Below are 12,424 nucleotides of genomic sequence, written 5' to 3'. Positions count from 1 at the left end.
CTCACTGAAACCAAAATGGCCCCTAAGTGTTCCATGCTGCCTAGTTAGGTTGCACTTACATAGTGTATCTAGGGGGTAGGTTGCTCAGCTATATCTATCATAGAGTGCTCAGTAGGGGCTCTCTCTATCATAGAGCGCTCAGTAGGGGCTATATCTATCATAGAGTGCTCAGTAGGGGCTCTCTCTATCATAGAGTGCTCAGTAGGGGCTCTCTCTATCATAGAGTGCTCAGTAGGGGCTCTCTCTATCATAGAGTGCTCAGTAGGGACTCTCTCTATCATAGAGCGCTCAGTAGGGGCTCTCTCTATCGTAGAGTGCTCAGTAGGGGCTCTCTCTATCATAGAGTGCTCAGTAGGGGCTCTCTCTATCGTAGAGTGCTCAGTAGGGGCTATCTCTATCGTAGAGTGCTCAGTAGGGGCTATCTCTATCATAGAGTGCTCAGTAGGGGCTCTCTCTATCGTAGAGTGCTCAGTAGGGGCTCTCTCTATCGTAGAGTGCTCAGTAGGGGCTCTCTCTATCATAGAGTGCTCAGTAGGGGCTCTCTCTATCATAGAGTGCTCAGTAGGGGCTCTCTCTATCATAGAGTGCTCAGTAGGGGCTCTCTCTATCGTAGAGTGCTCAGTAGGGGCTCTCTCTATCATAGAGTGCTCAGTTGGAGCTATCTCTATCATAGCCCCAACTGAGCACTCTATGATAGAGATAGCCCCTACTGACCGCTCTATGATAGAGATAGCCCCAACTGAGCACTCTATCTCTATCATAGAGCAGTCAGTAGGGGCTATCTCTATCAGTAGGGGCTATCTCTATCATAGTGTGCTCAGTAGGGGCCATCTCTGCTGTGGGACATTCTACTGGGAATCTGCTAGCAGTGGAACGCAGTATTATGGGTTAAGGTGGCCTTACCAGGTAGGATTTGGCCAGTTGGTGAAGTGGTCAAATGAGCAAATCTTTCCCCCGATATGTCCACCTTGGGTGGGCAATATTGTGCTAATGCCCTGGGACCAAACCATCACATTGCAATGAAGGAGATTATAAAAATTGGAGCGAGGGCCGCATCAATGAGCCGACGTGGTCCCCGATGCGATAAAAAATCGAGCCTGTCCAATGTTTGCCCAGATATCAGTTGTGGAAGCCTATTTGAGGGCCCCATATGAAATCTGCCCTTTAGGCCTGCATCATTTACTGACGTAGGATTATTTCCAATGACTGAGAATTCAGCAAGTCAGATATCTGCTTCCCTAGCTCTGTTCATTGCCATTAGAACCCAATTACTAATAACTGAGGATATATCTCTCCCAGCCATATTGCTACACAGACTAAGCCCATACACGTATGTACTGTTAGTTTGTATGGAGGATACAGCCCACACATATGGATAATGCACAAACACACGGAACTCTCCCTATTGCTTGATTGTGAGTCTTTGTGTAACTATATCAGCAGAAGGAGTAGAACTATTCCCTATATTATATGTACATAATCTACAGGATCACATTGAGATTTTCTCCTATAAGGCTTCTGGGATCCTACTGTCTGGGTGCTCCTATTAATATGCCCCATTTCTACATGATCCGTGTCTGTACTGATCCAGTTGGCCCACTTGTTTAGGCTTTGGGACTTCTCTCATTGGATAAATATGTCCGATAACTGACATGCAATGAAATGCTTCCCCTGCCCCGTGGTCCTTCGAATATGATGTCAGGAAGCCCTTAAATGGCTGATTCACCATTAAAATTAACTATTAGTTTGTTAGAGAATGGCCAATTCTAAGCAACTTTTCAATTGGTCTTCATTATTTATTTTTTTTTTTTTTAATTATTTGCCTTCCTCTGCCTCTTTGCAGCTTTCAAATGGGGGTCACTGACCCCGGCAGCCAAACCCTATTGCTCTGTGAGGCTCCAGTTTTATTGTTATTGTTACTTTTTATTCCTTATCTTTTTATTGAGCCCCTCCCCTATTCATATACCAGTCTCTCATTTAAACCAATGCCTGGTTGCTAAGGTAATTTGGACCCTAGCAACCAGATAGCTGCTGAACCTCCAAACTGGAGAGCTGCTGAACAAAAAGTGATAGAATTAGAAAACTACAAATAATAAAAAATGAAGACCAATTGCAAACTGTCTCAGAATATTACTCTCTACATCATACTAACAGTTAACTCTTCCCCTTTAAACATTATACATATTATTCTATGAAAAAACCAAGCAGAGACAGAGAGACACGTGTGACAGATGAAGGGCAATGCTTCTGCAAACAGAGGAGAGAGAGAGGAGAGGGGATCAGACCGGGGGCACCCAATGATTTCCCACAGTGCCATAAAGCAAGAGCAAGTGCATGGGGAGTGGGCGGGAGCTAGCAAGTGGGATAAGTGTAGAACTTGCACCAATCACCAACTGATACCCAAAAATGCATTTGCCCCTCGTCCCCTCGTTGTTATAAGGAACCCTGACCGACCCCCTAACTCAGTGACTCGGGGGCAACACGGAATGTGGGAATGTAACATCTTCTGGGGCGGGAGCAAGGAGAAAGGCTCTCTAAATTGAAAAATATTTAAGTCCTCCTTAAAGGAAAACTATACCCCCAGAATGAATACGTAACCAACAGACAGTTTATATTATATTAAGTGGCCTATTAAAGAATCTCCCCAAACTGGAATATATATATCAGTAAATATTGCCCTTTTACATTCTTTCCCTTGAGCCGCCATTTAGTGATGGGCTGTGTGCCCCCTCAGAGATCAGCTGACAGGAAGTGATGCAGCTCTAACTGTAACAGGAAGTAGTGTGGGAGCAAAAGGCAGAACAATGCAACAGAAACCTATTTGGGGGCAAGTTTCTCTATCAATAAATAGAATAAACAGGTAGAATGTGATGGGAGAGTCAGGCACATTGGGGGGCTGATCAGTACTGGGATGGTAGAGTCAGGCACATTGGGGGGCTGATCAGTACTGGGATGGGAGAGTCAGGCACATTGGGGGGCTGATCGGTACTGGGATGGGAGAGTCAGGCACATTGGGGGGCTGATCGGTACTGGGATGGGAGAGTCAGGCACACTGGGGGGCTGATCAGTACTGGGATGATAGAGTCAGGCACATTGGGGGGCTGATCAGTACTGGGATGGGAGAGTCAGGCACATTGGGGGGCTGATCGGTACTGGGATGGGAGAGTCAGGCACACTGGGGGGCTGATCAGTACTGGGATGGGAGAGTCAGGCACATTGGGGGGCTGATCAGTACTGGGATGGGAGAGTCAGGCACATTGGGGAGCTGATCAGTACTGGGATGGGAGAGTCAGGCACATTGGGGGGCTGATCAGTACTGGGATGGGAGAGTCAGGCACATTGGGGGGCTGATCAGTACTGGGATGGGAGAGTCAGGCACATTGGAGGGCTGATCAGTACTGGGATGGGAGAGTCAGGCACATTGGGGGGCTGATCAGTACTGGGATGGGAGAGTCAGGCACATTGGGGGGCTGATCAGTACTGGGATGGGAGAGTCAGGCACATTGGGGGGCTGATCAGTACTGGGATGGGAGAGTCAGGCACATTGGGGGGCTGATCAGTACTGGGATGGGAGAGTCAGGCACATTGGGGGGCTGATCAGTACTGGGATGGGAGAGTCAGGCACATTGGGGGGCTGATCAGTACTGGGATGGGAGAGTCAGGCACATTGGGGGGCTGATCAGTACTGGGATGGGAGAGTCAGGCACATTGGGGGGCTGATCAGTACTGGGATGGGAGAGTCAGGCACATTGGGGGGCTGATCAGTACTGGGATGGGAGAGTCAGGCACATTGGGGGGCTGATCAGTACTGGGATGGGAGAGTCAGGCACATTGGGGGGCTGATCAGTACTGGGATGGGAGAGTCAGGCACATTGGGGGCTGATCAGTACTGGGATGGGAGAGTCAGGCACATTGGGGGGCTGATCAGTACTGGGATGGGAGAGTCAGGCACATTGGGGGGCTGATCAGTACTGGGATGGGAAAGTCAGGCACATTGGGGGGCTAATCAGTACTGGGATGGGAGAGTCAGGCACATTGGGGGGCTGATCAGTACTGGGATGGGAGAGTCAGGCACATTGGGGGGCTGATCAGTACTGGGATGGGAGAGTCAGGCACATTGGGGGGCTGATCAGTACTGGGATGGGAGAGTCAGGCACATTGGGGGGCTGATTGTGAGACAGCGAATCAACAGACACAGGGAACCCCCCCATCATACAGTTGCCTCCATAGAGTTGTGCAGACAGGTCTACCTTCAGAGGTCACTGGCAGGGATATCTCCATACAGGCTGCAGACTGCGCTTTCCGAAATGGTGGCCGACCCGGGCCCCTGCGATTGGCTTTCACTCCGTCGCTGGCGATGATGCGCTTCCCCGAGCTGCAAGTCTGAGAAGTAGGACTCGTGCAGTGACCGTTCACATGATCTGTAAAACAGACACAGAGATCTACAGAGACACTGCCAGGGGGCAAAATGGCCATTATTAGAGCTTGGGCCCACAGTGGGGCAATAATATACTGGGCCCGTGTTGTTACCTGGCATCCCTAGCAACCCATAATAAATGCAATGCAACTTTAACTACTGAAGGGAAACCCCACTGCCCCCAATAATCTGACTTATTAGCACATTATTGTTACTATTGTTATGAACTGCTACTGACTGGTTATTGGGCCCCACAGCAACATCATTGGGCCCCTAAACATACGCAGTTTACGTAACTTATGCAACAACTTACGTTACTTTACCCACTGACCCCCAATTAAGTTACTGACTCATTAGCACATTAATTATTGTTACTATTGGTATAAACTCCTACTGACTGGTTATTGGGCCCCCCAGCAACATCTCTGGGCCCCTGCGCTTACGCAGTTTACGTAACTTATACAAAAACGTACGTAACTTCCATATCAAGCAATGACAGCGCAGAGCAAGGGCAGGTAGGTGGGAAGGGGTTCAACTTAGGGCAAACCCCACTGCCCCCCAATAATTAGCACATTAATCAGTGGAACTCGTTATATGAGCTGCTTATTATAGAGTCAGCTGTTTATATTGCGCACACAAGGGGCAGGGCCAAAAAAAAAAAAAAAAGAAAATGGGGTATTCAGGCCCGGGCCTAGGGCGGGAATAGGGGCGGCCTTGGGCACTGGGGTTATTAGACATTGCCAAAGGGTATTTGGCATTGTCATGGGGGTATTTGGCATTGCCATGGGGTATTCTGCATTGCCATGGGGTATTTGGCATTGCCATGGGGTATTTGGCATTGCCATGGGGTATTTGGCATTGCCATGGGGTATTTGGCATTGCCATGGTAAATAAGTATCTCAATCATGAAATAAACCATTCCCAGAAGCCTCATTCCTACCCCTGTGCTGTACAATACACCCCATATCTGTTTCCCATAAGCCATGTAGACAAAAGCCGTTGGCTCAAAGGTGCAGCAAATAGGATTTACTGGAAATAGCAACATTTTATTTTTCTCCCATGAAGAGCCCCATTTGCACGCCCCCCCCCCCCCCGCGTGACAGGCTGCACAGAAATGGCTTTGTTACACCCGCTAACACTGTAAAGTGGACAAAAGGCTGGAATAAATGGATTTCTGCTTGTATAGAACATTTCCCCTATAGAATTCGCTATCAACACATTTCCCTTCCATTCAGCAGCACAAACACAGCCCCTATCTGCCCCTGCAATGCACACAGCCGGGGGGGTACCTGCTTACTGGGGGCTCAGTATCAGGATACAATGCTTTATGTACAGAGATGATATGGTACATTTACAAAATAGGCCAAACAGGCTGATAGCTCTGCTACTGAGGCAGAACCACTGGGGAAACCAATTAGGCCCACAGGTATCATTGCACCCAATGTGCTATTTGCACTAAATGTGCTAAGAAGCTTGTAAATGGGGTAAGGAGCACGGTGCTACTTTATTACACTAAAGGGGAGGTTTATATGCTACATGTGTCCCCTATTAATCACTAATTATGTTAAAAGATAATTATATCTTAGATAATATGTTTTCTGCTATGCAAAGTGGGTCCTACTGCCCTACAACAAGGGGTCATACTGCCCTACAGCAAGGGGTCCTACTGCCCTACAACAAGGGGTCCTACTGCCCTACAGCAAGGGGTCCTACTGCCCTACAGCAAGGGGTCCTACTGCCCTACAACAAGGGGTCCTACTGCCCTACAGCACAGCAAGGGGTCCTACTGCCCTACAGCAAGGGGTCCTACTGCCCTACAGCAAGGGGTCCTACTGCCCTACAGCAAGGGGTCCTACTGCCCTACAGCAAGGGGTCCTACTGCCCTACAGCAAGGGGTCCTACTGCCCTACAGCAAGGGGTCCTACTGCCCTACAGCAAGGGGTCCTACTGCCCTACAGCAAGGGTCCTACTGCCCTACAGCAAGGGGCCCTACTGCCCTACAGCAAGGGGTCCTACTGCCCGACAGCAAGGGGTCCTACTGCCCTACAACAAGGGGTCCTACTGCCCTACAACAAGGGTCCTACTGCCCTACAACAAGGGGTCCTACTGCCCTACAACAAGGGGTCCTACTGCCCTACAACAAGAGGCATCATTTCCCATAGTTAAAAGGTAACCTGGGTGTAAATCTGATCCAAGCGCCTGAAGAGAAGACAGAAGAACATGGAGCAGAGAAACAGCACATAAATGTATGTAAAGCTCTCTAATTGGGTGACAGTGGAACAGCAAAGCAGCGCGAGGGAAGATGTTGCACCTTCTGTCTGAGCAAAAACCTCCAGAACAAATAAAGGTTTTCCTGCAATGAATATAATATATTGGTATAAATCATTATTTACACTGACAAATGGGTTCAGCTCTGTATTCCTGATACAATAACGTGTATCTATTTATAGTAGACACGGAATGATTGGATATTTCTGTGCAAGTACTTTCTGCTCCTGATGTTCTCCTACAATAATAATGGGAAATGACGGGGGGGGGGGGGGGGGGGGGAGAGAGCCGCCGCTAGGGGGTGCAGGGAGTTAGAGGGAGAGCAGACTCGGGGCTATTTATAACATACAGAGCAGCCGCTGTGAATTATTAATGGGGCCATAAATGTCAGCAAATTATGTATGAGTTTATAAAACAAACAAACAAACAAAAAGCAACAGAGCTCATACATACACCATTCCCACCCAGTGGCCAATGAATGGAGCCCGTGTCAGTATAGTGGGGCGTTAGAGACCCAGGAGCAGCTGCTCTTACACCAACTCACTCAGTTCTTATCTCAGTGCTGCCCATCTGCCCCACGACTATAGCAGCCTGTGGTAGGGGGGGGGGCAGAATGGCCAATAATGGCACTCACTAGTTTAAAGGGACCCTGCCCTGATATTTATGGGGGACTGTTTATCTCTAAATGACACTGTTACACAGCAAATAATTCCCTCTGCCATTTAACCTTTTATTCTTCAACCAAGAAATGTATTTGTAGCTGTAATATTGGTGTGTAGGCGCCATCTCAGTGCCTTGTGCCTGAGTCTGAGCTTTCAGCCAGCGCTACACATTAGAACTGCTTTCAGCTAACCTATTGTTTCTCCTACTCCCATGTAACTGGAGGAGTCCCAAGCCGGACTTGGATTTCTTACTATTGAGTGCTAATTTGATACCTACTGGGAGCTGCTATCTTGCTCCCTTTGTTCTGCTGATCGGCTGCTGGGGGGGAGGGGTATCACTCCAACTTGCAGCGCAGCAGTAAAGTGTGCCTGAGTCTGAGCTTTCAGCCAGCTCTACACATTAGAACTGCTTTCAGCTAACCTATTGTTTCTCCTACTCCCATGTAACTGGAGGAGTCCCAAGCCGGACTTGGATTTCTTACTATTGAGTGCTATTCTGATACCTACTGGGAGCTGCTATCTTGCTCCCTTCCCATTGTTCTGCTGATCGGCTGCTGGGGGGGGGGGGGGGGGGTATCACTCCAACTTCCTAGGGGCCTTTTCAATCAATACCCCTCTTGGCTTTCAGTAGGCCATTCTGCCCAAGTCGGTACTGCAGTTATGAAGGAAACGATTCCCATAGCTCTGCCACTGCCGATTCCTAAGACATATGCACCCATAGGCACCCATGGTACCACCAATTCCAAGCTAATCCCAGATATAGGAATTGATTTATTATTTTTACCAACTGATTCCAAAAGGAACTGCCCCAATGCAATCTCTGCCAATCAGCGCTGTTACCCCATGAACAAGATGGCGCCTGACAGGCGCCAGGGTTCTGCAGTTAGTTATCTGATAAATCCAGTTAAAGAATATTCTAGAACTGATGGATATTAGCAGCTGCCTCTGGGGTGACCCCCAGCTATACTGCCCCTTACCCAGTGCAGCACAGGAAAACAATTACTGAGGTTTTCTGAGGAAAGTTTCTTTTTGTCAAGATTCACATCTCAAAAGAATAATTCTGAGAATTTTCTCAAATAAGAGAAACAAACAAACGTTTGAGATTTATAAAACTTGTGACTTATTTAGACTGACAAAGAGTAGCCCAGGTTTGAGCTGCCGAGGAACACTGAGTCCCATAGAGGCTTAGAATAATACAAAAATGTCATTGACACATTTTCAAGGGGAACTTAATCCCATCTTTGTTTAACATTTCACACATTTTCAAGGGGAAGTTAATCCCATCATTGCTTTCTATTTCACACATTTTCAAGGGGAAGTTAATCCCATCATTGCTTTCTATTTCACACATTTTCAAGGGGAAGTTAATCCCATCATTGCTTTCTATTTCACACATTTTCAAGGGGTAGTTAACCCCATCATTGCTTTCTGTTTCACACATTTTCAAGGGGAAGTTAACCCCATCATTGCTTTCTGTTTCACACACTTTCAAGGGGTAGTTAACCCCATCATTGCTTTCTGTTTCACACATTTTCAAGGGGAAGTTAACCCCATCATTGCTTTCTATTTCACACATTTTCAAGGGGAAGTTAACCCCATCATTGCTTTCTGTTTCACACACTTTCAAGGGGTAGTTAACCCCATCATTGCTTTCTGTTTCACACATTTTCAAGGGGAAGTTAACCCCATCATTGCTTTCTATTTCACACATTTTCAAGGGGAAGTTAACCCCATCATTGCTTTCTGTTTCACACACTTTCAAGGGGTAGTTAACCCCATCATTGCTTTCTGTTTCACACACTTTCAAGGGGTAGTTAACCCCATCATTGCTTTCTGTTTCACACATTTTCAAGGGGAAGTTAATCCCATTTTTGTTTAACATTTCACACATTTTCAAGGGGAAGTCAATCCCATTACTCTTTTCCAATTTACACATTTTCAAGGGGAAGTTAATCCCATCTTTGTTTAACATTTCACACATTTTCAAGGGGAAGTTAATCCCATCTTTGTTTAACATTTCACACATTTTCAAGGGGTAGTTAACCCCATCATTGCTTTCTGTTTCACACATTTTCAAGGGGAAGTTAATCCCATTTTTGTTTAACATTTCACACATTTTCAAGGGGAAGTCAATCCCATTACTCTTTTCCAATTTACACATTTTCAAGGGGAAGTTAATCCCATCTTTGTTTAACATTTCACACATTTTCAAGGGGAAGTTAATCACATTATTGTTTTCTATTTCACCCAGTTTCAAGTGAAACATAAACACATTATTGTATTCCAACAGTGAGCACTAATGCTCCTAAAATGGCTTCTGGAGCACTTCCTGTTTGGGAAAACTAAAGAGGATTCAAGGAAATGAACGGCCATTTAAATTTCTTGATTTTTTTTGGCTAAAAAGACGTGATTTTTGGACAATAAACTCAATATTTTTGTTCGACCCTGCCAACATTGAATAAATGCAAATTGATATCCCATCAGTCCCCATTGGAGCAATAGTGACCAGGGTTAGAGAGTAGCATTAATGGGAAACATCCTGTGAAACTGTAAGGAAGAAAGGAAGAAACATTGGGTTCTACAGACAGATGATTTTGTAGAAATGTGAAGGTTGGAGAGGTACGAGCCAAGGGCTGTATAAAGAGTTCAATACTAGATGTTTGTGTTGGGGTGAGAGTTGGCAATGGTGTGCAAAAGTAATAATAATGCCCGGGGAAATGAGTAAGTGGAGATGTGCGATGCTGCCAACAGAACTGCATGGATAAAGTAGAGAAGCCTTTGCAAATCAAAATATTGGGAAGGAAAAATGTTGGCTGGATTGGCTGGAAAAATGTTTTGCCAATGGAAGTGAGGAAGCTTTAAAGGTGCCGGCTTTCGCCTACCGTACCAAGATCAGTCTTAAGATCTGTTGGCAGACTTAACTTTCTTGATCCTTTGACTGAAACAACAGAAAAAGGAGAAAGGTCAGTGTTAACGGGCAAATGGTTGAAAAGAGTAAAAATGACATTGTGACTGGAGAGAATAGCGAGGGGCAACCAGAAGATGGGTCTCTGCCATTGGCAGCACGATGCTCTTGTGTTCGCTTGGAACCAATCGGAGGGTTTGGAGAAATGAAAAACTGCCAATCAAGGGAGATGGGTTGGAGCCGGGGTATAAGGCATATTAGCAGCAGTGGGGGGGGGGCACGCACAGGGGGCTGCCCTCGGCCAGACGCCATATTCCTGGTTGCCCCTCGGTGATGGTCGGAAGCGGAGATGTTGCACTGAGGGAAGGGATGAACTCTCACATTCCATGGAATGGCAAAACGTAGGCGCTACTACCGTGTCAGGGCTGCCGGGTAACAAAAAGAGGCCTGAGGTTCAGAAAACAGAAGAGTGTTAGCTCAACGGGTAAACTGCGCTATAGAATATTACGTTGGACTTACCGGAGTACGGGGGACATCGACTGAATGAAAACAATGTATAGAGAATGTTTCATAAGAAAATCCAACACATTTCTGGGAAATCGATAACAACAATTTCTTGTTACTGGGATATTAGGGAATTAGGGCACAGCCAACTAAATCGCGACAAAAATTCTTCAGTTCATGGCATTTCACCTTTGAGTTAAATTTTAGTATGACATAGAGACAGTTTGCAATTGGTCTTCATTTTTTTTTATTTGTAGTTTTATAGTTATTTCATTTTCGGTTCAGCAGCTCTCCAGTTTGGAGTTATAACAGCTATCTGGTTGCTAGGGTCCAAATTACCTTAGCAACCAGGGAGTGGTTTGGATGAGAGACTGATATATGAATAGGAGAGGGGCTGAAAAGAAAAGAAAGTTACAATAAAACTGGAGCCTCACAGAGCAATAGGGTTTGGCTGCCGGGGTCAGTGACCCCCATTTGAAAGCTGCAAGGAGTTAGAAGGCTGCAAACAATTAAAAGACTATAAATAATGAAGACCAATGGAAAAGTTGCTTAGAATTGGGCATTCTATAACATACTGACAGTTAACTTAAAGGTTAACCCTTTAATGCAAAATGCAATGCAAATTTTTTGGCCCCACCACCACCCAACACAGGAGCCTTCAATGCCCCCATGGTCCCCCTCTGCTGCAGGGGGAGGTCAGGTACCACAAATCTGTTGGGGGGGGGGGGCAGATTCGGGTGAGTGTAGGAGTGGGAAGGGTGGCCCTTAGGCTGATGTCCCACGGAATGTGTATTCTGAAGTTGGGCGGTTTCACACTGGTCTTTGGGTCAGGGGAGTAGGCGGGGGCATAATATGGGGTGGGGCAATGATGTCACAGGGCGGGGAAATAGATGGAGTGGGTGGGGTAATGAGCAGGGTATAAGTGGGTCTGTAGTTATAAGGAGTCATTACATTGCCAGTAAATGTGTCATTCTGGCTCTGGCCCCAGCCCCCCCAATACCAGCTGGGGGGAACCCTAATTTATAAAGTTCCATTATCCCATTTAGGGGCATGTGGCACAATATTAACCCCTGCAAATGATCAGAAATCTACTGACCCCCCCCCTCCATTAAAAGCAAACAGTACAGCTCTGCTTACATTAAATGAAGCCCCCCATGACTTTCTATTATCTGGGGGGCACCCATGCTCTTTATTAGGCAAATAGTTGAATTCTCTCAGCCTAGGTAGGTACATTTGCTGTAAGCAATTAGTGAATGTCAGTAATGATTCCCTACTAGTTCTTCCCCATTGACTCCATGCGTCACCATGTTCCCATCCCTGTTTGTGGCAGTGCGTATATCAATATTGCATTATTTGCCCCGCGGGGGGCACAACACGTCCCTTACACACAGCGCCTCTGCTAATAAAGGGATGGAATTTTCCCTGCAAACCTCCCAGACAATAGTTGTACCTGTCACACTGCCCCGACCAATTGCTGAAACCAAGAGGATTTCCCATCAGCAATGAGCCCTGCGCCATCGCCCTGTGGGTAAATGGATAGTGCCAGCGCATAATGATTTTTAATAAAACCTTTTAATAATTTACATGGACTCCAATTGAAAGCAGATGAATGATTTGTTTGTTCAGCTCTCCGTGGCGGCACGTTATTCCCGTCCGAGCCATTACCCA

General features: G+C 46.5%; 1 protein-coding gene across 10 annotated transcripts in view; it reads right to left on the bottom strand.

Annotated features, from left to right (window-relative positions):
• The window catches only part of stxbp5l (syntaxin binding protein 5 like), a 111,322-nt gene that overhangs the window by 10,409 nt on the left and 88,489 nt on the right, over window positions 1-12,424 (bottom strand). For 6 of the 10 annotated variants that reach the window (XM_031896436.1, XM_031896435.1, XM_031896437.1 and 3 more), the window contains 2 exons: window positions 10,235-10,285; window positions 4,251-4,421 (listed from right to left, as the gene is read on the bottom strand). In XM_031896436.1, coding sequence (XP_031752296.1) covers window positions 4,251-4,421; window positions 10,235-10,285 — 222 coding nt within the window. The remainder of the gene's footprint in view (window positions 1-4,250; window positions 4,422-10,234; window positions 10,286-12,424) is intronic. The other 4 variants (XM_004912293.4, XM_004912297.4, XM_002941846.5 and 1 more) reach the window with 1 other exon arrangement.

Source organism: Xenopus tropicalis, chromosome 2, assembly GCF_000004195.4.
Source record: "Xenopus tropicalis strain Nigerian chromosome 2, UCB_Xtro_10.0, whole genome shotgun sequence".
Classification (NCBI taxonomy): domain Eukaryota; kingdom Metazoa; phylum Chordata; class Amphibia; order Anura; family Pipidae; genus Xenopus; species Xenopus tropicalis.
Note: the sequence above shows the minus strand (reverse complement) of the source record. Positions and strands in the feature narration are given on the sequence as shown.